This window comes from Salvelinus alpinus, chromosome 9, assembly GCF_045679555.1.
Source record: "Salvelinus alpinus chromosome 9, SLU_Salpinus.1, whole genome shotgun sequence".
Classification (NCBI taxonomy): domain Eukaryota; kingdom Metazoa; phylum Chordata; class Actinopteri; order Salmoniformes; family Salmonidae; genus Salvelinus; species Salvelinus alpinus.
Window position 1 is genome coordinate 28,755,804 of NC_092094.1, and position 24,160 is coordinate 28,779,963.

The window sequence follows — 24,160 nt, forward strand, 5'->3', positions numbered from 1 at the left end:
ATACATTTTAATATCCAGCCACCATTGACCCAGAAGAAAACAGTTGAAGCAAATACCTTAATCTTTATTTACTCATCATGTAGCAGCAGAATGAGAAATATAAATCACAAAAATACATTTCATATGTATGACAAAACAGAGGGTAACTTCTGACGCATTGCCTGAATAGATACTAAAGCTCTACAAGCAGTTGATGGGTGAAAAAGAGGTGAAACTCAAACTGATAAACGCAATAGCAGTCTTATCACTTCTCCTTTTGATCTCATGTCAAGCTCTTCACAGCAACAGTAATACTGACAAGCACACACCAACAAGAGCTTTCTGCAACATCTAATCAGAACAATCACCTTCCTTTTCCATCTCACAACTATGAATCTCAACAGTCCTGAAATTAGGATAGAAACAAACATGTATACAGTTTACATGTTCAGCTGCACAGCAGTTCAAGAGTGAAGGTGATCACATTTGTAGTATTGCAACCAGGGATGGATGACATTAAATCACACTGCATTGGTTAAGGTGGTCATGGAACTAAAAGCAGATCACTGACACTAGACTGAAGAATGACAAGTCAGAGTTCATCTAGAGATAGAACATTAGACAAGGGAGATGTGCAGTCTCACAACACAAAGGGAATATGGTAAACATACTAGACTGATGGTTTTTCAAGGCACACAGAACTTCACAACTGATCACCCCTATCTCACATTTCAACATGGATATTCATATTCACATGAGATAATGACAACTGATTTGTGGATGGAGACCATGTGTGTGCTATTTTTCCACTTCAAAGTGAACATTTTTAGCTAGTATTTTCAGATGAATGTGATGAATTCAAAAAGTTAACCAATAGATACATTGAAGTGAGTGTGACAGTATGTCTTGGAACGTGAAACCAGACATTAGAACCACAAAATAATGTATTTCCACACGTCCAATGTACCAAAGGGTCAATATTAGGATACCTCAAATATTTTCTCTAAAAAGAGTAGCATTGGTCCGGTACTAACAGATTTACCACTGAGGTAAAACTACATTCATCACACAGAGAGGAGATACTCGGAGGTTGGCTTCATCTATTTGTATGGCATTACTATGCCACAATATTATGTGCTCTTGAAAATCCCCCATTGAAATAGAATGGAGGCTTGAACATCAGTATTTAGAGATGTGATCATCTATTTTGTTTAGTGCAAACTGACATGTTGGATAGGCGAAACCAATTGTGTTCAAAATAGTATACATTATCTGTGGGAATAAATAACTCATTTCTATGCTGGAACATTGTCCATTTCAAATATTATGGTTAGCTTAGAATGAGTTTACTACTGTTGGCCCGTGTTCTACATGAAGACATCTGGTAGTATACACACACCTAACTGTACACTGGAGTTCGTCCAATGTTTTAACAATTATATACTGTACTGCATACATCAGAAAATCATGTAATCTGACTCATGGGTAAGAACATTTCTAAACGGAGTAGACATTTTATCATTCTGTCCTGAGAAAGTATATGAAAAATGTCAAATGCCTACATGAGCATATAGGGATCTGAGCAACAACTGAAAAGTTCTCATTCCATCTGTTTCTGTCAATATGTCAAACAGACTACTGCTTATTGGATATGGAATAACAGTATCACCTTTCATCTAAAGCAGGGTAGAGCAACATGGGTTCAAATGCATATTCATTTGCATGGAAATGACAGAAGAGGCAAAACTGTTGGGAGAGTACCTTACAAATGTAATTTAAAATATTTGTACAAAAACACAATGTTAATATCCATGAAAGCTGCATGATTTAAAATGAGTAAAAAAATAAAAAGTAGGAATGAGTAAACAAGATGTTTTGTCCAGATACACACCCCTCACGCTGCCTGCTCACAGCCATCACTATAGAAACACAAGACTGAACCACAACATAAATATCAGTTCTGTTGATATGAGTATAAAATATTAGTATAAACATCGCATTAGAAGTGTCCATCACATCTGCACATAGCACCATAGATAACATGAGAATGGCTCTCGCCATGGCTGTGTTTAGATAGGCAGCCCAATTGATATTTTTTGACCAAACAGATCACTGAAAAAGATCTGATGTCAAAAGACCAATTAGTGGAAAAAGATCAGAATTGAGTTGCCAGTAATAGATTTTATGCACATGTTCCAATGCCCATACAGGCATAGCATACCAATAGACTACTTTGGCTGTGGAAGTCCATAGGAAATGGTATGCTAGTGCGGATATTGGAACAGCCTTTGTGTTGCTGTCAGTCCCTAGTGACGTTGCATGGGAGAGGTACTGCGTGTCTATTTCGCACAGCTCTGCCCTGAACACTGGGAGTACTAGTTCAACATCTGTCAGTACATGAACCAGAAACCAACTAAAAACTACAACCACACACAAGGTAAAACACAGTCTGTTAAATTACGCAGATTGTTACAGTACACAGTAAATTGTAGGCTACAGATAGCAATATGCTGTAAATCCTTTAGAAAAATGACACACCCACTCATGTGTACACACAATGTATCGACTTAAATTATAAATGTTTTGTGGGGGTGTAGGCAGAGATATGCAAGCCTACGAACAGGAGCTAGTTACACACAGACATCAAAACGAAGACTGTATACTCACTATGGGAAATCCGACTGAATTGACAGACCGACACTGACTGGATCACTTGATATAAATAGGCTTCAGATGAATTCAACACTAAGACAAAAACATCTTTAGAAAAATCTAAATTATTACCCCAAAAATATGGTGAAAATGTATAAATGCATGGGCAATGTGTTAAAATGTATACCTTGACAAAAAGCATTACAAATGATTATTTAAATGGAAGTTGACAAGTACATGTGCTCTAACCCCAGGACCTCTGGATGGATATAAGGATTGGCTGGTCACACAAGACAGTTTATAAAGTGCTTCATGTTTATAACACCACACAACGCTTCACTTTCCCCAGTAGAAAGCATCCTTCCATTCACAATATACTGGAAATGCTTCCAAATCCAATTCTAAAATCCCCCCCCAAACACAAGTTGCAGAACATACGCAAACTAAGCATTACAATGGAGAAAGCCTGTGTGTACTAATACGCAACTAAATGCAGACTATGGGAAGTGCCAAAAGAAGAGATATGTTGGACAGATACACTGACTGCTGTATGATCTGACTGAAGCTGTACACTCACAAGAATACAGCAAGATGCCTTCATCTGGCTGCCCTTCTCTTTCACTCTCTTGCTTTTAAATCTCACAATCTATGCACCATCTGTCTTGCTTATTTGCTCCAGCTTTCTGTATCCCTCTCCTGCTCTTTCTCCCCCACCCGTTAGGCCATCAACAACATAGTATAGTATGAAATAGAAGAACCACTGCATGTGTGAGACTGATGGATACAGGAGTTACTGTCCTCTGATCCAGCAAGAGGAGTAGTCACTCAACCAATTCATCATAACGGCATCTGCCCGGCCATCTCTCTGTCTATGAATGCATGTACAGACACTCCTCAAAATATCACCTGGGGGTACACGAGCACATCTGATAAAATCTTTAAAATGTCTTCATTACTTCATGTTCTTAGGGGGTTCATAGCATGGCCAGACATCTCTACCCCCATTCTCCATATCTGTGTTGCTTGGAGGGGTTGTATTGTAAGCAGCAGACACAACCTGGCCCAGTCTGGGGTTCAAAGAGTGGGCAGAAGTCACTAGAACCCCCATCAGTGTATCGGTGGTCCCAGTAAAGATCACTGCTCCTGTAGGCTCTCCAGCAGGTCCTCTATCTTCTCCATGTTCTGGGAGGTGCTCATGGGGGTCTGGAGGTTGGTCTGCATGGGGGTCTGGAGGTTGGTCTGCATGGGGGTTGTTTCTATGGTAGTCTGTATATTGGTCTGCATTGCAGTCTGTATGTTGGTCTGCATTGGGGTCTGTAGGTTGGCCTGCAAGGCATTTTCTAAGCTACTCATGGCGTTTTGTAGACCAGTCTGCATGGGTGTCTGAAGATTAGTCTGCATGGGTGTCTGAAGATTAGTCTGCATGGGTGTGGTGGTCTGGGCCATGTTTGGGTCCATGAGAGGCTGGATGTGGCTGGCCTGCAAAGGGTTGTGGTTCTGGGGCTGGCTCTGGGCAGACATTGTAGAACCAGAGGACGTCATCAGCTGGGAGGAATCTGAGGAGAAAGAGAAGGATGTCACACAAAGATTATATTATATATCAAGTAAGTAAATATTCTTCTACTATTGTCCATGCGGAGTACTGATCCTGACAGGTAAAGCAGTCTCACCGTTCTGGAGGCCAAACACAAACAGATTGGGTTGTCCTCCTGGCTGGCCAACGTTCCCGTTCACTCCCATCTGGAACAGCTGCTCTGGGGGTCTCTTACCAGGGGAGGATGTGGTACTTTGCAGTCCCACAACCCCCAGCCCACTCTGCATTACAAAGATAGTTTCCCCTGCTGCAGCCTGGTTTCCTTGTTCCTGTGTGGCCATGCTGCCCTGCAGACCAGAAAGAGAACCCTGTGGCAGGAACAGCTCCACCTGCTGGCTGGGAGGGCCACTAACTGAGCTGGAGCCCACCTGCATAGGTTGCTGCCCCTGGAACAGACCCTGCGGAGGGGTATTTCTGGGGGCAGGGGTCCCCCCTACAGAGGAGCTCTGGTCCTGGAATAACATGGGCTCTACTGGGTCTGTCTGGGCCACCTCAACCCTGACCCCCACCATGGTGGGCTGGGAGAACAAGAGGGAAGCAGGGCTGTCCTGGGGGCAAGGGGTGCTGTTGGAGGAGCCATGGGCCTGGGTACTAAAGAGAAGGGCTGGGGGCAGAGCCTGGGGTTTGAGGGAGGCGGTGCAGAGGAGGAGGCCGGTGGGCTGGGGCTGAGGGTGCTGGCTGGGGGGCAGAGTGCTAGTCTGGAACAAGGAGCTCTGCTGAGCCATGGGAAGCTGCTGGGTTTGCTGTAGTTGTGTCTGCTGAAGGGACTGCTGATGGTCCATGGGGGTGCTCTGCTGCTGCTGGGCCTGGAACATTGACATCGTCTGGGGCTCACAGGCTGATGTCTCCATGGAGGACAGGAACGCTAGCTGCTGTTGACTACCCTGGTTAGAGAGAGTGTTGGGAGAAAGGAACAGTGTGGACCCTGTGGCCTGCTGCTCCTGACTGAGGCTACCACTGGTCAGCACAGTCAGAGTGTTCTGCAGCAGGGCAGCCTGGTGCTGGGGGCTGGAGGTCTCTGACAGAGGCCTGGGGGACTGGAAGAGCTGCTGGGGAGGAGAGGAGTGGGGCTCCTGGGGGAAGCTGGAGGTCTGGATGGTGAGCAGCTCCCCAGTCTTCTGGAGGAGAGACACAGGCTGCTGCTGGGGCTGAGCTGAGTGGATCTGGGGCTGGAGGAGCTCAGTCTGGAGCTGCTGTTGTAACTGTTGTTGATGTAGCTGGTGCTGTTGCATGTTGCCTAGTGTTTGGTTTTGTTGTTGTAGGTTGTCCAGTACTTGTTGCTGCTGCTGAAGTTGTTGATGATCATGTAGCTGTATGTTTCCAAGTACCTGCTGCTGCTGAAACTGTTGATGTTGTTGTAGGTTACCCAGTATCTGTTGCTGCAGTTGTTGATCCTGTGGCTGTAATAATAATTGCTGTTGTAGCTGTATGTTGCCAAGGACTTGCTGTTGATGTAACTGCTGCTGCTGTTGATGCATGTTGCCAAGGATCTGCTGTTGTTGCTGTTGTATCTGTAGGTGTTGTGTGGCCAGAGAGCCCTCAGCTCCCCCCAGTCTCAGGCTGTTCATGGTGTCCTGTACGTGTTGCTGCAGTGAGTCAGTGGAGGGTGTGGGGCTGTACAACACTGAGTTGAGCTGCTGTTGAGCCACTGCTGCCTCCATAACCTGTTGTACCAGGTCGCTTCCCCCTGCCTGGAGCTCCCTTACTGCCCTCTCCAGCTGGGCCACCCCGTCCTGGGGGAACAGGGGGAGCTGGGGCTGGGGTGCCATCTGGGACATGCCCACTACCACCACCTCACTGCTGGGGTTGGAGGAATCTTGAGGCAGGCTCTCCTGGGGGTCCCGGAGGAACTGCTGGGGTACCTCTGGGGGGACAGGGGGGAGGGTGGTGTTGTCGCTGGAGACAGGGAAGGAGGTGGTGGGGGCGAGGTCCTGCTTCTGGATGGTGCAGAGGGGCTCCAGGGAGGGGAAGACCGGGGACTGGGGGAAGTCAACCTCCCCAGGCTGGAGAGGCATGGGGCTGGGGAAGGACTCAGTGCTAGGCGGGGTGCTGGAGCTCAGCTCTAGGGTTTGCTGGACCGAGACGAGAGTGTCAGACGATGGCTAAAGGAAGGAGACAAAAAGAGAGGAATTAAATATTTTCTAGAATCTACACACTTCCCTACAATTTGCCCAATGACTGGATCCCGATGTCTTCTTTTATTGATACAACTAAAGAGTGACGTCCCAGCCAAACCATCTGATATAAATGTACATACAAGGATCCTGGGATAAACATGGCCGGTATATTTCTCCTACCTTGAAGAGTGCTGTGGATGGCGTATTGCTGGAGACCTCCATAGGGGTGACCTCCTGTCGTTTGACCAGTTCACCAGCAGACTGGGCAGGGTCAGAGGCCAGAGACTTGATCTGGTCCTGGAAGCTGCAGGCCTTAGCCAGAGATGACCCCTCTGTCTTCACAGACATGTCCAGGGAGTGCTCTGGTGTGGGACAAAACAAAAAAGCAGGTTGACCAAGTGAGAGAAACACACACCTTGTATACCATAGAGGGAGCCTTAGTGAACCCTTCATCACTCCTTTCTTAGCAGAGCACACCTGAGTCTGGGGTATATGTGAAGGGCTGTACGTCATGTGACCTCCCGGCATTGGTCATGATGTAGACGCCCACAGAGACAGGAGAGGAGACAGACAGGTTGTGGTAGGGAGGAACCTTCACGATCACATGATTCTAGAGGAAACACAACAGCATCATTAGGATTAGGACAAAGTCAGCTCATGATCCGTATGCATCTCTCATGCAATGATATCAATGGGCTACCTGATGGAACAGCTCCATGTCGATCTCTGCCTCGGCCTGCCACGAGTTATCATCTGGAAACAAATCAATGTTTTATCAATATATATATCTTTTTTAAAGCCACTCAATGATGAGACATCACAGACACCACAAACAGAGGTAGAAAGGGATATGAGGAAAGGGAAAAGAGGACAGGAAAGAAAGGAAGAAGACAGGCAGGTTAGTGCTGGTACCTGCTGGGTTCTCCTGGAAGATGACCTTGGTTCCTTTGAGGAAGTTCTTCCCTATGATGAAGAGCTCCTCGCCTCCTCTCACTGAACAGCTGTGGAGACTCTTCTTCAGGATCTCTGGCACCCCCGCTGGCTGAGCTGGGGAAGGACACACACAGCAGAGTATGAATTGTAGCGGTATTAATTAGAGAGAGGTAAAGAAGATTTTGTTCGGGCGCCAGGCAGGTATTAACCATGCCGAAAGGAAAATAGTAGAACAGAGAGAGTACAACTACCAGACCCACACACATCAGCAGAAGAGACTGCCTAGAGTGTAGCCTGTTTCCCGGATAGCCAGCGGAGAGAAAAGAGAATACACACCCTATAGAACCCACATCACAGCACAGTCCTTCCACAATTCTTGGTAACCCCACCAAGCATACCTCATATAATAATAATGGCAGAGCAATTAAACAGCAACTTCATACAATAAAGAACCCAGTCATCAACAGAGGATTTGCAATAATTTGTATTCTCTTCCCGTGGAGGAGTGCAGAGGGTATGAATGTGGGGGTGGTCATATACACAGAGGCCTTAAAAATGTCCACAATCTTCTCGGCCACATGTCCTTAGTACACCCCACCTCAACACAGTTCAAATAATAATACACACTTTAAAGCAATCTCCCTTTTAACTAAAATGTCCACCCAATTAGTTCTGGCAGGGCAATAATAGTCCAGCTCCAATGAACTTCAATGCATTAGGAAAATAGAGTCTGTTGCAGAGTAAAGCACTGGAACATAGCGGGAAGAGAAAGAGAGAAAGGGAACAAGAGAGGTCTTAGCTGTGGTCTTTAGGGTGCAGGGGTACGGTCTGACTGTCCGATGGTGTGTTGGGTTGTAGGTTAAAGCTTCGCAACAATGTTGCTACTAATCCCTTTGATCCATAACCGTCGCGGTCCCAAACGAAAACAACCACGTCGTAGAGCGATCACACGAAAACAACCACGTCGTAGAGCGATCACACGAAAACAACCACGTCGTAGAGCGATCACACGAAAACAACCACGTCGTAGAGCGATCACACCGAGGATTGATTTAAATAGTTTATAACTACATACGCTGAAAACAAACAAAAACTTCTGCAGCAGAGCACACACAATCAAACTGTCGCACCACCCAAGAGCTCCTCCCCAAAGAGCTGAACGAGCTCTTTTATCCCCTCCTTCCTTACTGCTCATGCGCTCTTAAAGTGGCAGCACACGGTGAAGGCTCCGTGCAGGATTTCGCCACAGAATAAGTGCGGTCCACAAAACCCTACTATTGGAGCTACGTGGTGTGCCAGCTTTTGTTCCAGCCCGACATGAACACACTGCATTGAATGAACATCAAACAAACACATATATATCCAAATGTACTTTATACTCTGGATACCCAATAGTTATTTGTGTTTGTATGAATACGGTGGTAGTTGACTCACTGCAGAGGATGGGTGAGGAGGTGGTCTGCAGGGTAAGGACAGACCCATCAGCATGGGGGATGTTGACTCTAAAGGCCAGCCTGGCCCGGGTGCTCTTTTTCTTGGACCCGGCAACCCCAATACGAGCCTCCACGTCCGCGTTACGCAGCTTCAGGATCCCCACACAGTCAACCCTGTCAAGATTCAATGTTACAAAATGTTCAGATGGTGAAACAAACACACAGTAACACACTGATATTTTCATTAACTCAATTAATGAGTCTCTTACGCTAGTGACATGGCGTTGCTGGGCTCCAGAGGGACCTCTATGACAGTGGTTCCCTCGATGTCCACTTCCTTGCAGGCTTTGGTATTGCGGCCTGTCACCCTGCAGGCCTGGTAGAACCCATGAGGCTTCACTCTGCCTGTGTCACTGGCCACAAACACCTGCAGCACCACCGGCTCACTAACACCCTCTAACTGGAGAGAGAAGATGGTGAGTTGAGAGTGCAACACAGCTTAACACACAAATCAACCTAATGACTATTATAGTTTATTTAAAATGGTTGGAAAAAGAAAGCGCCTCACCTTGACCGTGGGAAAGCCCTGTTGGGTGCGGTCTTTGACAGAGCCGCGGCTGCCCTCGGTCAGGTAGCGTGCCCGGTGCTGGGTCTCTGGCTGCAACAGGATCTTCAGTTCCTTGCCCTCACTCTTCTGGGGGTACTGACCTGACAGAAGACATCCCTTCAGCAGACACCCAGCCTCCAGAGAACTGGAGAACACACAACACAAATAAATTAATTAATCCCTAATCTATGGATTTCACATGACTGGGAACATAGATCTGTTGGTCACAGATACCTTAAAAAAAACACAAGTAGGGGCATGGATCCGAAAACATGTCTGTATCTGGTGTGACCACCATTTGTCTCATGAGGCGCGACATCTCCTTCGCATAGAGTTGATCAGGCTGTTGATTGTGGCCTTTGGAATGTTATCCCACTCTTCTAATGGAGCCGTGCATTATCATGCTGAAACATGGTGGAGGTATCTCTGTGCATTCAAATTGCCATTAATAAAATGCAATTGTTTTAGTTGTCCGTAGCTTATGCCTGCCCAAACCATAACCCCACCACGGGGCTCACCCACACGACACCATACACTGTCTGCCATCTGCCCAGTACAGTTGAAACCGTGATTTATCTGTGAAGAGCACACTTCTCCAGCATGCCAGTAGCCACCGAAGGTGAGCATTTGCCCACTGAAGTCGGTTACGACACCGAACTGCAGTCAGGTCAAGAACCTGGTGAGGACGACGAGCACTCAAATGAGCTTCCCTGAGATGGTTTCTGACAGTTTGTGCAAACCCACAGTTACATCAGCTCTCCGGGTGGCTGGTCTCAGACGATCCCGCAGGTGAAGAAGCCGGATGTGGAGGTCCTGGGCTGGTGTGGTTACATATGGTCTGCGGTTGTGAGGCTGGTTGGAGACACTGACAAATTCTCTAAAATGATGTTGGAGTCCACTTATGGTAGAGAAATTAACATAAAAGTATCTGGCAACAGCTCTGGTGGACATTCCTGCAGTTAGCATACCAATTGCACGCTCCCTTTAAAACTTGAGACATCTGTGTCATTGTGTTGTGACAAAACATAACATTTTAGAGTGGCCTTTTATTCTCCCCAGCACAAGGTGAGTCTGTGTAATGATCATGCTGTTTAATCAGCTTCTTGACACTGTCAGGTGGATGGATTATCTTGGCAAAGGAGAAATGCTCACTAACAGGGGTGTAAACAAAACATTTTTGAGAAACACGCTTTTTGTGCGAATGGAACATTTCTGTGATCAGCTTTCTTTTTTTCTTCACGGGACCAACACTTTACATGTTGGTTGCATTTATATTTTTGTTCAGTCCAAAATATTTTTTATTTTACCTCTTTTTTTCTCTCCAATTTCATGGTATCCAATTGGTAGTTACAGACTTGTCCCATTGCTGAAACTACCGTACGGACTCGGGAGAGGCGAAGGTCGAGAGCCGCCTGTTCTCCGAAACACAACCCAGCCGAGCTGCACTGCTTCTTGACACAACGCCCGCAAAACCTGGAAGCCAGTCGCACCAATGTGTCGGAGGAAACACTGGCGACCGTGTCAGCGTGCATTGTGCCCGGCCCGCCACAGGAGTCGCTAGAGCGCGATGGGACAAGAACATCCCTGACGGCCAACACCTCCCCCAACCCGGACGACACTGGGCCAATTGTGCGCCGCCCCATGGGTCTCCCTGTCGCGCCTGGACTCGAACCAGGATCTCTAGTGGCGCAGCTAGCACTGTGATGCAGTGCCTTAGACCACTGCGCCACCCGGGAGGCCTTTACACTTTAATTCTGTCATGGAAATAAATGTCCATGTCATTTCCGGTTTTATATGGCTTTAGTTTTCCATGTGGACCAATTTAATTGGGGAATTCTGAAAAGCTATCCAAGGATTGTTCCATAAGGTTGTATTTTTAGCGAGTGATAATGGTTCTTGTAGAATAAGTTAAAATGTTCTTCCATATTGTTAGTGTTCTTAACTATGAAGTTGTTAATGCTCTTAGCTTATCCTTTGAAAATAGACACTTAAAAAATATTCTGGGGATGAGCATGCGCATCTTCAATATGTACCCATTGTTCCTCTTTAGTGCATTTAACAATATGTCACAAGTAAAAGCTTTGGGTAGCAAGTTGATACAATTCCAAGACTGGAACACACCTCCAGGCTAGGTAAGGGCTATTTGACCAAGGAGTGTGATGGAGCGCTGCATCAGATGACCTGGCCTCCACAATCACCCAACCTCAACCCAATTGAGATGAGTTGGACCGCAGATTGAAGGAAAAGCAGTCAACAATTGCTCAGCACATGTGGGAACTCCTTCAAGACTGTTGGAAAAGCATTCCAGGTGAAGCTGGTTGAGAGAATGCCAAGACTGTGCAAAGCTGTCATCAAGGCAAAGGGTGGCTACTTTGCCTTGATGACAGCTTTGTTTAACACTTTTTTTGGTTACTACATGATTCCAAATGTATTTTCATAGTTTTGATGTCTATTATTCTCCAATGTACAAAATAGTAAAAATAAAGAAAAACCATGGAATGAGTAGGTGTATTCAAACTTTTGACTGGTACTATATATCTATATAAACTCAGCAAAAAAAGAAACGTCCTCTCACTGTCAACTGCGTTTATTTTCAGCAAACTTAACATGTGTAAATATTTGTATGAACATAATATATAACAGACAAACTGAACAAGTTCCACAGACATGTGACTAACAGAAATTGAATAATGTGTCCCTGAACAAAGGCGGGGTCAAAAAAAAGTAACAGTCAATGCAGCTGGTGGCCACTCCAGATACTAAGTACTGCAGTGCATCTCCTCCTCATGGACTGCACCAGATTTGCCAGTTCTTGCTGTGAGATGTTACCCCACTCCACCACCAAGGCACCTGCAAGTTCCCGGGCATTTCTGGGGGGAATGGCCCTAACCCTCACCCTTCGATCCAACAGGTCCCAGAAGTGCTCAATGGGATTGAGATCCGGGCTCTTTGCTGACAATGGCAGAACATTCCTGTCTAGCAGAAAATCACACACAGAACGAGCAGTATGGCTGGTGGCATTGTCAAATCAAATTTTCACATGCGCCGAATACAATAGGTGTAGACCGTACAGTGAAATGCTTACTTACGAGCCCCTAACCGACAATGCAGTAGCAAAAACTGCACTGTCCATTAGTTGAGGTAGTATGTACATGTAGGTAGAGTTAATTCAAGTGACTATGCATAGATGACAACAGAGTGGCAGTGGTGTGGAGAGGGGAGGGACAATGTGAATAGTCTGGGTAGCCATTTGACTAGATGTTCAGGAGTCTTATGGCTTGGGGGTAGACACTGTTTAGAAGCCTCTTGGACCAAGACTTGGCGCTCCGGTACTGCTTGCCGTGTGGAAGCAGAGAGAACAGTCTATGACTAGGGTGGCTGGAGTCTTTGACAATTTTCAGGGCCTTCCTCTGACACCACCTGGTATAGAGGTCCTGGATGGCAGGAAGCTTGGCCCCAGTGATGTACTGGGCCATTAACACTACCCTCTGTAGTGCCTTACGGTCAGAGGCTGAGCAGTTGCCATACCAGGCAGTGATACAACCAGTCAGAATACTCTCGATGGTGCAGCTGTAAAACCTTTTGAGGATCTGAGGACCCATGCCAAATCTTTTCAGTCTCCTGAGGGGGAATAGGTTTTGTCGTGCCCGCTTCATGACTGTCATGGTGTGCTTGGACCATGTTAGTTTGTTGGTGATATGTACACCAAGGAACTTGAAGTTCTCAACCTGCAACACTGCAGCCCTGTTGATGAGAAAGGGGGCATGCTCGGTCCTCTTTTCCCTGTAGTCCACAATCATCTCCTTTGTCTTGACCTCCTCCCTATAGGCTGTCTCGTTGTTGTCGGTGATCAGGCCTACCACTGTTGTGTCATCTGCAAATTGAATGGTGTTGGAGTCGTGCCTGGCCGTGCTGGCCACATGAGGGAGGATGTCTTCCCTGTAACACACAGCGTTGAGATTGCCTGCAATGACAACAAGCTCAGTCCAATGATGCTGTGACACACCGCACCAGACCATGACGGACCAGCTCCAAATCGATCCCGCCCCAGAGTACAGGCCTTGGTGTAATGCTCATTCCTTCGACGATAAACGCAAATCCGACCATCACCCCTGGTGAGACAAAACCGCGACTCGTCAGTGAAGAGCACTTTTTGCCAGTCCTGTCTGATCCAGCGACGGTGGGTTTGTGCCCATAGGCGACGTTGTTGCCAGTGATGTCTGGTGAGGACCTGCCTTACAACAGGCCTACAAGTCCTGAGTCCATGCTCTCTCATCCTAAAGCAGGCAGTCTGAGCACTGATGGAGGGATTGTGCATTCCTGGTGTAACTCGGGCAGTTGTTGTTGCCATTCTGTACCTGTCCCGCAGGTGAGATGTTCGGCTGTACCGATCCTGTGCAGGTGTTGTTACGTGGTCTGTCACTACGCGGACGATCAGCTGTCCGTTCTGTCTCCCTGTAGCGCTGTCTTAGGCGTCTCACAGTACGGACATTGCAATTTATTGCCCTGGCCACATCTGCTGTCCTCATGCCTCCTTGCAGCATGCCTAATGCACATTCATGCAGATGAGCAGGGACCCTGGGCATCTTTCTTTTGGTGTTTTTCAGTCAGTAGAAAGGCCTCTTTAGTGTCCTAAGTTTTCAGAACTGTGACCATAATTGCCTACCGTCTGTAAGCTGTTAGTATCTTAACGACCGTTCCACAGGTGCATGTTCATTAATTATTTATGGTTCATTGAACAAGCATGGGAAACAGTGTTTAAACCCTTTACAATGAAGAGCTGTGAAGTTATTTGCATTTTTATGAATTACCTTGAAAGACAGGGTACTGAAAAAGGAACATTTCTTTTTTGCTGAGATATATACAGTGGGGAGAACAAGTATTTGATACACAGCCGATTTTGCAGGTTTTCCTACTTACAAAGCATGTAGAGGTCTGTCATTTTTATCATAGGTACACTTTAACTGTGAGAGACGGAATCTAAAACAAAAATCCAGAAAATCACATTGTATGATTTTTAAGTAATTAATTTGCATTTTATTGCATGACATAAGTATTTGATCACCTACCAACCAGTAAGAATTCCGGCTCTCACAGACCTGTTAGTTTTTCTTTAAGAAGCCCTCCTGTTCTCCACTCATTACCTGTATTAACTGCACCTGTTTGAACTCGTTACCTGTATAAAAGACACCTGTCCACACACTCAATCAAACAGACTCCAACCTCTCCACAATGGCCAAGACCAGAGAGCTGTGTAAGGACATCAGGGATAAATTGTAGACCTGTACAAGGCTGGGATGGGCTACAGGACAATAGCCAAGCAGCTTGGTGAGAAGGCAACAACTGTTGGCACAATTATTAGAAAATGGAAGAAGTTCAAGATGACGGTCAATCACCCTCGGTCTGGGGCTCCATGCAAGATCTCACCTCGTGGGGCATCAATGATCATGAGGAATGTGAGGGATCAGCCCAGAACTACACGGCAGGACCTGGTCAATGACCTGAAGAGAGCTGGGACCACAGTCTCAAAGAAAACCATTAGTAACACACTACGCCGTCATGGATTAAAATCCTGCAGCGCACGCAAGGTCCCCCTGCTCAAGCCAGCGCATGTCCAGGCCCGTCTGAAGTTTGCCAATGACCATCTGGATGATCCAGAGGAGGAATGGGAGAAGGTCATGTGGTCTGATTAGACAAAAATAGAGCTTTTTGCTCTAAACTCCACTCGCCGTGTTTGGAGGAATAGAAGGATGAGTACAACCCCAAGAACACCATCCCAACCGTGAAGCATGGAGGTGGAAACATCATTCTTTGGGGATGCTTTTCTGCAAAGGGGACAGGACGACTGCACCGTATTGAAGGGAGGATGGATGGGGCCATGTATCGCGAGATCTTGACCAACAACCTCCTTCCCTCAGTAAGAGCATTGAAGATGGGTCGTGGCTGGGTCTTCCAGCATGACAACGACCCGAAACACACAGCCAGGGCAACTAAGGAGTGGCTCCGTAAGAAGCATCTCAAGGTCCTGGAGTGGCCTAGCCAGTCTCCAGACCTGAACCCAATAGAAAATCTTTGGAGGGAGCCGAAAGTCCGTATTGCCCAGCGACAGCCCCGAAACCTGAAGGATCTGGAGAAGGTCTGTATGGAGGAGTGGGCCAAAATCCCTGCTGCAGTGTGTGCAAACCTGGTCAAGAACTACAGGAAACGTATGATCTCTGTAATTGCAAACTAAGGTTTCTGTACCAAATATTCAGTTCTGCTTTTCTGATGTATCAAATACTTATGTCATGCAATAAAATGCAAATTAATTAATTAAAAATCATACAATGTGATTTTCTGGATTCCTTCTCTCACAGTTGAAGTGTACCTATGATAAAAATTACAGACCTCTACATGCTTTGTAAGTAGGAAAACCTGCAAAATTGTCAGTGTATCAAATACTTGTTCTCCCCACTGTATATACACACATACATACACACACACACCTTGTTTTCTTGTGTATTGTATTAAACTGAAACATGTTCTTATATTTGTTTGTAAGTATCTATTTTTAATAAACCATGCTTGATTGATATGTATCAAGTCTGGTAAGACTTCTGCCGTTGTATTGGGACTAGCATTCTATTCAACCTACCTGGGCTTGGCCTTGTCTGGGCCCAGCTGAGACAGGACAAAGTGTGGGGCCTTGGCACTGTCTGCATCAAACACGTCCATGCTGTCCTCTGGGGGTGCAGGCTTGGGCCCGGGCCGCTGGCGGGGGGTGCGTTTACGGGATTTGCGGGGGACCTCTGTGTTGTCGTTGTAGGAGCTGGAGCTGATCAGGCTGAAGTTGGAGGCTGAGTCGTCGGCCCAGATGCTGCTGCTGTGTTCCGAGTCTGGCCCTGCTGGCCCAGCCGGGGCTGGATCCTCCTGGCAGGACATATTGCTGTCATCAAATAGGTCCTCTGGAGGGGGGGAGATGCTCAGCACTGGCCTCCGCTTAGAGGGGGTGTTCTGGGGCTGCTGCTGCTGGGCTCCCACCCCCCCTGCTCCTGGCTCTCCTCCTCCTGTTCCAGAGCTGGTCCCACTGCAGCCTCCACTTCCAAGGGTAGACAGAGCTCCCTCTACCCCCTGCATCTCTGATCCCCCTGGGTCTCCGGAACCCTCTCTAGGGGCACTGCTGGGATGGTGGAGGAGGAGGGGGGGCTGGGGCTGTTCCATTGCTGAGGTAGAGGGGGCTGTGCTGGGTCTGGGGCCAGTGGTGCAGGGGTCTCCCATGTCTTGAGAGGAGGATGGAGAAGGGCTGGAAGTGGAGGAGGTGGCATCTGGAGTGTGTAAGATGGCATTGTTAGTACAGATGTCAATACAGGGCAGGCTAGCAGTCCCATTCAAACAGCTTCATTTGGCCATGATTTATCTAGAAATGTCCTTCTTCCCAACTCTAAATTCATTTGAGGATGTTTTGTGTGTGGCTACATTCCCTCACTGTGCATGCCAGAGCTCTCTGGTGTTGGTCAAATTTTCTGAAGTTAAAGTTGAGAATGGTACAAATAGGCCCCATGTTTCCCCCATTGGAATGTGTAATTCCTACTACAACTGACATGCTTCGTTTACAAAAAACTAAAGCAAGCTTCTAAAATTGTTACATACACATTGCCAGAAACAAAAAACAGCTAAATCTGGTCAGTCACACTTTCCTCTTAAAAGACAAATTTGCAAACTAAAGATGCGGTGCCAAATTAAATGTAGAGTGAGGCTAGAGCAGTTTGTGCATACAGTATTAGGCCTATACAATGGTCTGAACATGCCAATTGGAGGATTGGGTTTGGACTGAGCGTAGCCATGGCAACATAATAAACAAGGCTCTGACCTATGGAGCAGTGACCTGCAGGCCATTTTATATGCAGCCAACCCCTGCCTCAGAGGGAGGAAACTTCCTGCAATACAAATGAGACAGCCAATGAGCAACAAGAGCTGATCAGTCATGACTCAACTTCCTGACAATCCGCAAATTAAATCAATGAAATACTGTTGTGAGGATATAACTTTTTAAGTTGACTCTTCATAGATTTGTAGTGCTTCAGTACAGCTGTGTCAGATATGTTTGGTGTGAAAAGCTAGTGCGATGACAGGTCCCAAGCTAGACTTGGAAAACTGAGCTTGAGGTAGAAAATGCCTGTAACCACAGATCTAGGATCGGATTACCCTAGCCTGGCACATGTATGGCATAACAACGAGTCAGAGGAGTTGGCTAAAACACATATAGATCTGGGACAGGCTACCCTACACCCCAATCCTAACAGTAACCAATAAGGGGGTTAAGAATATATCAGAGCCTGTGTATCAGTGGTTAGGGTCAACTTATACCTACTTCTGGTTTACTGTGCACAATGACAGCAGCCACAAGACTACCAAGTTCAGTCTGCTTCCTGTGATAAAAGGAAGTGGTCTACTAGTCTTGGGTATGAGTACTCTGCCATTTTCAAGACCATTTCACGTTCTGTTTTAATACCCCATTCACTGAGGTGACACTACCACATATCATTTTTTTCCTGATCTAGGCCTAATACAAGATCTCTTGAGATATTTCTTTATGCTAGTCTACATGACTTGGTGTGTTTGTACGTGTCATCTTATCTTCTTCACAGAAAGGCTATAGCAGACAGGCAGTTCAGATCCAGACAGGCGTGCTAATTCAGAAGTGCTAAAAGGACAAGATAATTGCTTGCGATTTATAACCAGCTGTTTTCACCTCTTCCCACCATCTGAGAATAAAAACTAACAATAGAAACTGACAGTAAATACAGTCTCTAGTGATGGGTTTAATTCAGTTACATTTCCCTATGTAAGAGAGATGAAAACAAAGAACAATCAAATGAATGAAAACAAAACAGTTTATTATATTTTGATTATAGACTCTAGAGCGACAGATTACAGGCAACAGTAGTCTATAGCCTAACATGACTTTAGGAATATATCGACCACGGCCATGCTCATTCACTTTTTTTTTTTTTAACTATATTTATTCCCACTCTCTCACAGCTGTCCTGTCTACAGTAACCACGGCCTACATTTGCCCTACAGAGGTGAAGACTCAATATCCCACAACAGAGCACCCACCACTAGGCACTCAGCAGGAAGGGTGGAGAGTTGTTCCCTAGACACTGATCTAAGGTCAGCCTAATGTTCTGCCTACTAATGATCTAGGTGAGGTTATGAGGAGAGTAATCTGATCCTAGGTGAGGCGCTTACCTGAGGCCAGGGATGCAGAAGGGGGCTGTCCGGCCTCTCCCCCACTCTTCTGGCTCATGGTGGGTGTGTCTGTCTTGGAGGAGGATGGCTGCAGCTGGAGCTCCTTAGGGAGGAGGTCATACACAGACTCTGGTGAGGAAGAGAAAGATGAGGAGAGAAATCAGGGGGTTTAAAAGTGCACCAAACACCACCACTAAGAGTGAGAGGTCGCCTGGTTGCTAAGAAACATAGCTCATCGACACCCTGACACAGATATATCTGCTGTGGATATGCAGCGTATCCATCCAGCATATGTAGCCTAGCAAACAGTCATCTGATCTGCCTGTAATAAGTCAACCCCAGCAGCATAGTGACCAAACCAAAAGACTTAGGCTAGTCCTACCTTAACCAAGAATTTTCAACTCCATCATTCCCGATGGAGATGAGTCCCGAGGCGATGAGTTTCGGCAGAGTGTAGCCTACCACCGACTACATTGAATCGGTATCAGTCGATACCTGTAAAAATATCCATAGGTACAAGTTACGCATGAAAGAATGGACATTTTTACAAGTACCGACTGATACCTACTTGATGTGGTTGGAGGTAGACTACACTCCACCAAAACTCATTGCCTCGGCACTAAACTCATTCCCTCCCCCATACCACAGTATTTCTCTCCTTCTAGCTCTCCATACTAGGTGGGGTCTGCTAATTTGCTATGGAAATTAGACATTTGCAAAAGCCCCATAATGTTTGCATGAAGCGAAAGAAATCAACAGAAAGATTGTGATTTGTGCAGATTTTGATAGAGCGATAGGGCAATGTGGGGGGAAAAGCACAGCAATGGGCCTAGATTATAACAATTCTCTTTTATTAGCCTAGGCCTACAAGTCAGCCAAGTCTTGCATACTTCCCCTACTACAATCCGATTACCTCACCACATACTTATGCTGTCGGCTGGCTACACACTGCTCACATTACACTAGCTTTGAAGCTGTGCCAAGCCAACGGTCAGACTCTTTCTTTCCTTTCTCGCAGCTGGCCCTTTGCTTTGATGACACAGAAATGTGTTTATGTTCCAACTGCCAGCCCACAAGCTGGATGCCAAAAATCCACCAGTCTCTAGCAATGCCCAGTCCTCTAACATGCATATTTAACTCATAGGTAATCATGCATGCCAGACTTCACAGCGTCAGCTTGTATGCAATATTTAGACACACGTCTGGTTCTATGAGATTAAAAGACAAAGATCCTACCCACTCTGCAGTCTGCACTCACAATGCAAATACAAGGCCAGACATTAAAATACAATAGGCTGCCTAGGTCATGGATAGCATAGCCTAGATCTAGTCTATCCACGGGCTGATTGCTTTTTGAGCGGATGGTCAGGGACTGGAAGATAATTACAAATCATTTGTAAACTGCAAATTGACCGCAAGAAGCCCAAACAGATATAATACGACAAAAACAATCATTTCAAACCTTGCTTTCATTTGTATCCAATCACGTCTATTATGCGTGAGAATACTTGGGAACAGATTGCTCAATTAAAATCACTTGGAGCTGATTTCCTAGTGTTGTTACGGTCTCATGTCCAACAATGAAAATAAAGATTTATTTATTTATTTTGTGCTCATTAAACTTGGGAGGTCAAATAAAACCACCCCGGGCCAAAGTTAAGTTAAGGAACCCTTATTGGTTAATTTTTATCTACCTAGAGTAAACCACTTGAAGTATTTATAAATTCTCCTTAGCCAATTACTGTCATATAAATAAGGTACACACTCATCACATTCGACAGCAGCACCATATGGCCAGCTCATGTTAGCATGGCAGGGCCTTTAATATACTGCCGTATTAGTGTACAACACACAGGGTCTGGACAGATGTGTCTGAACCATTGTATCAGCAGGTAGGCTAGTCCATATACAGGGCATCTGTAGATTGTGGGGAAAGAGAGAGTTCAGAATTCAGAAGAAGAAGAAAAAACATTGCGTTAGGCCTACATCAGAAAACAGAACTCAAAACACACAGTAGCATTTCTTCGCTGCAAGCCTCTAACTAGGCCTAGATGACTAGCCAATAAGGAATAAGACTAGAGGTTCAAAACCACTAGCAGACCTCATGCACCAAGACATCAGTGTGTCTATAATTCTGTTTATCATTATTTTTTTAAAGTTATGCAGAGGAGTTGACACCACTATCAACACATGCCAGTCTTATCTTCCACCTGTAGAAGGTATTTTGACTGGAACCCCCCAGGCTTTGATCACTTCCGGACACAGCTGGACTGGAGGAGGAGTGGGCTGAGCAGTGACAGAGGAAAAATGAAGCCTGTTCATAGCTGTTATCACAGGAGCAGCTTTGCATCCGTCATAACTCAGTTAGCATCCACCACATCAGCTGGCCAAGTAGCCTAATCAAAGATACACAAGATACATCTAGGCTTGGGCATTAGACGTTTCTAAGAAACTGGTTTGTAGGTCAAGCTTCACATTTATCTTACTACCTTAATATTATACCAATAATAAAATGCACTTCACTTTTGTTATTCAGACCGAAAGGGGTTACATTGTTTCAATATGGGGCCTAGATGTTATTCAAACCAATAAAATTAGGTAAGTAGATAATATTGATAATATAGCTATCATGTAAACTATAATTCTGAATAGTCTGATTTCTGAACCTACCTTAAAACTCTTACTTAACTTTTGACAAGGCCTGCCAATTAGCTATTTACTGTAACATATGTGGCCAAACAATTGATTCCCATTCAAAATCCTATTTCCCCTAACCCGCATTTTTCCTTTTGGGGACCTGCGACATTTCCCCTCTTGTCCGAATTTTCTTTGTTTAACTATCCTTGTGAGGACTTCTGGTCCCCACATGGATAGTAAAACCAGAAACACACACAGTTGTAAGCACACAACGAAAAGGGGGCACTTTCACGCATTCCACACCAGGCAGATGACCTGGTTTTAACCTGTTACGCGCCTAAATGCTTGCCAACTGGTCTAGTCTGATTCTCAGTATTTGGTTTACTGGGCCATGGCAATGGAGCCTGGTGGCTAATGTAGCCAACTAGCTAAACCATTGTGACACATTCAACAATACATCGAGGAGAAGTTTGTTACTATACAACTTGAACCTAACCTTAGAAAACGTTTAGATATCACGCCGCCCATAGTCATGGACTGAACCACAACGAGTGCCCCAAGGGAAAACAATAACACAACACGCCTCCTGCTGCTAGCTAACGTTAGATGCTAGTTGGTCCCTATAGTTTGTCCATCATGCACACATTAGCTAACTAGCTATCGCGCATCAGCTCTCTGCATACTTTAGATAGCCAACGAACAGTACTAGCGTTAGCTAGATAACGTTATCTAGCTAGCCAACTAGCTAACGTGATCTAGCTAGCCATCTACCCGTTAATTAGTCATAGTCCAAAAACAACTGGAAAACTGTTCAAATGCATCTATGCCACAAGGCATAACATTTATATAATTCTTACCTTTAGAGTAAAGCGATTTGGGGGAATTAAGGTCGAGATCCGAGCTGAGGGATATAAAATCAGAGGGCATCGCAGCGCTTCATCTTCACCTGGATAAGGACGAAGCCAGTCAGCCAACGAACATTAGCGAGCAATAAACCAACAAAATATGACTACAGTACAAACAATAAATATTGCATCTGGGTGAAATAAACTGATAAGAAACAAAAGTGAAATGGACCCAGACAACCGTTAATTAGCGCGAACTATTCTGCTAGCAGCAGCACTGACGATGACGTCACGTTATTTTAATCGTAATGAGGAAACCTTCAAAATAAATGTCGGCACTTCAGAACAGTGCAAGGTGAATAATCAAAGAATATAACATTTTAATAAATGTTGATTTTTATTGTGCTTATAAGGAATTTATCGAAAAACATTATTTTCAGACCACTATTGAAAAATACAATGTTCAGACTGGTATGTTGACAATATTGGGCTTATAGTGAAACAACAATTCTTGTAAATGTAAAAGTGGGATTGGGAGTAGGGGTTTGTAGAATCTATAATATATATGGTGTCATTTCATGGGTAACCTAAAGTAGCAGGCGTAAAAGAAACGCCTGAAACTAGATCTCCTAGCCTAAAACATACTGGTCTTGACGAGAAGACAAACACTGTTGGGGGAGGTTCTCCTCTGCACTGTTCAACCAATCCAGTAAATGTGGAGGAGGAGTTAAGATGGAGTGTCGCCTTATTAAGGTCCAAAAGCCAAAATAATGTCACAGGCACTCTTTCCACTGTTTTGGGGACTGACCAAGGGTGAACATCTGCCCCCTCACATTGACGAATTCAAGTTGAAGGCCGACCGCAGAACTGCAGGCATTGTTTCCAGAAAACAGGATCTCCCATTAACAGGATTTCCCATTATATTGAATGGGGAAATGGCGATCTTCTTGGTCAATATTTGTGGATAGTTATTGTTACGGATACAGGTATCCTGTGTGTATTTGTTTTCTCTTCTTCTGCCCTAGTCACAGGTGGCAGTCATCAGTCGCCAATCTGAAGACACACCTGCTCCTTTTCCCTTACCCAATCACATCCCCTTTCCCTTGGTTTAAAAGAAACCTAATCAGTTGTTTCTGAAGCTATCTCTCTTTTGTTTTTGTGCCTACATGTCACATTTGTCCGTTATTATGTGAGTACGTATTGTTGTGGTGTATGACTCTTTGTTTGTTGGTGGGAAAAGGGGATACCAAGCCAAGTCGCCCATGGGCATACATTACCCGAAGGAAAACTTTGTCTAAGTACCCTAGTTAGAACTGGGCGGACCACCCATTGTATTTTATTGGTTAGTTAACTAACTGTTCATGAAGCAGGCTAGACTAGCTAAGTTTAAAAAATATATATTTATTATTTCTTCCCTTGGGTCCAGCTCAGCCCCTTTTTTCCCACACCCCATTACCGTGTGTTTTAAAAATAAACATAAAGTGTTTGACAGATTTAGGTTGTCTGTTGTTTTTTAGTTCTCACTGCTCCTTTTCACTGTCATGATTTGCATGAGATATGTTACGGGTCTCGTTTCCATCCCCCTAGACTGCAGGGCCAAAGGGGTTCGTAACAGTTATATAAAAAAAACATAGAATACAATCATGGTACCAATAATTTATTATATTTTACAAGATGTATGTCCTTTAAAGTGACAATATGTCACTTTTTGGGTGACCCTACCAAATTCACATAGAAATGTGAGTTATGATCTATTATTCTACTTGAAGCAAGTCTGATAAGCGGTAGATCTGTTCTATGTGTGTTATTTATATGCTTTCCTTGAGTTTTTTTTGTTGCATCTTTTGGTTTTATACACTAGCTTCAAATTAGCTGAAACAACATTTTTGGTTATGGAAAATATATTTCACATCGGTTTAGATGGTATAATGATTCGCTGCACTACACTAGCTTATTTTGTCACATAAACTCAAAATAGGCGAACTATTGGAGTTTTAGCAACCAGGAAATGCCGGAGCAATTTCTGCATAGTGCAAGTTAAAAGGATAATTTAGTTGCTAATGGCTGCCTGCAGTACATCGGTCAGCCTTCAACTTCAGATACTGAATAAGTGGGGAGCACTGAGCTAGCCT

General features: G+C 45.2%; 1 protein-coding gene across 2 annotated transcripts; it reads right to left on the reverse strand.

The window, feature by feature from the left end:
• Positions 1-43: 43 nt before the first annotated feature.
• On the reverse strand, positions 44-22,315 carry nfat5a (nuclear factor of activated T cells 5a). 2 transcript variants are annotated; one of them, XM_071416629.1, is made up of 13 exons: positions 22,041-22,315; positions 18,929-19,041; positions 18,547-18,675; positions 15,950-16,619; positions 9,277-9,460; positions 8,978-9,168; positions 8,710-8,882; positions 7,255-7,389; positions 7,043-7,095; positions 6,820-6,952; positions 6,523-6,704; positions 4,302-6,327; positions 44-4,187 (listed from the first exon to the last, which is right to left on the reverse strand). In XM_071416629.1, the coding sequence occupies exons 3-13, from the start codon at positions 18,602-18,604 to the stop codon at positions 3,766-3,768; spliced, it is 4,227 nt and encodes a 1,408-aa protein (XP_071272730.1). In that variant the 5' UTR covers positions 18,605-18,675; positions 18,929-19,041; positions 22,041-22,315; the 3' UTR covers positions 44-3,765. The 2 variants fall into 2 exon arrangements, with proteins under 2 accessions (XP_071272730.1, XP_071272729.1); XM_071416628.1 differs by lacking the exon at positions 18,929-19,041.
• Between the last annotated feature and the right edge of the window lie 1,845 nt (positions 22,316-24,160).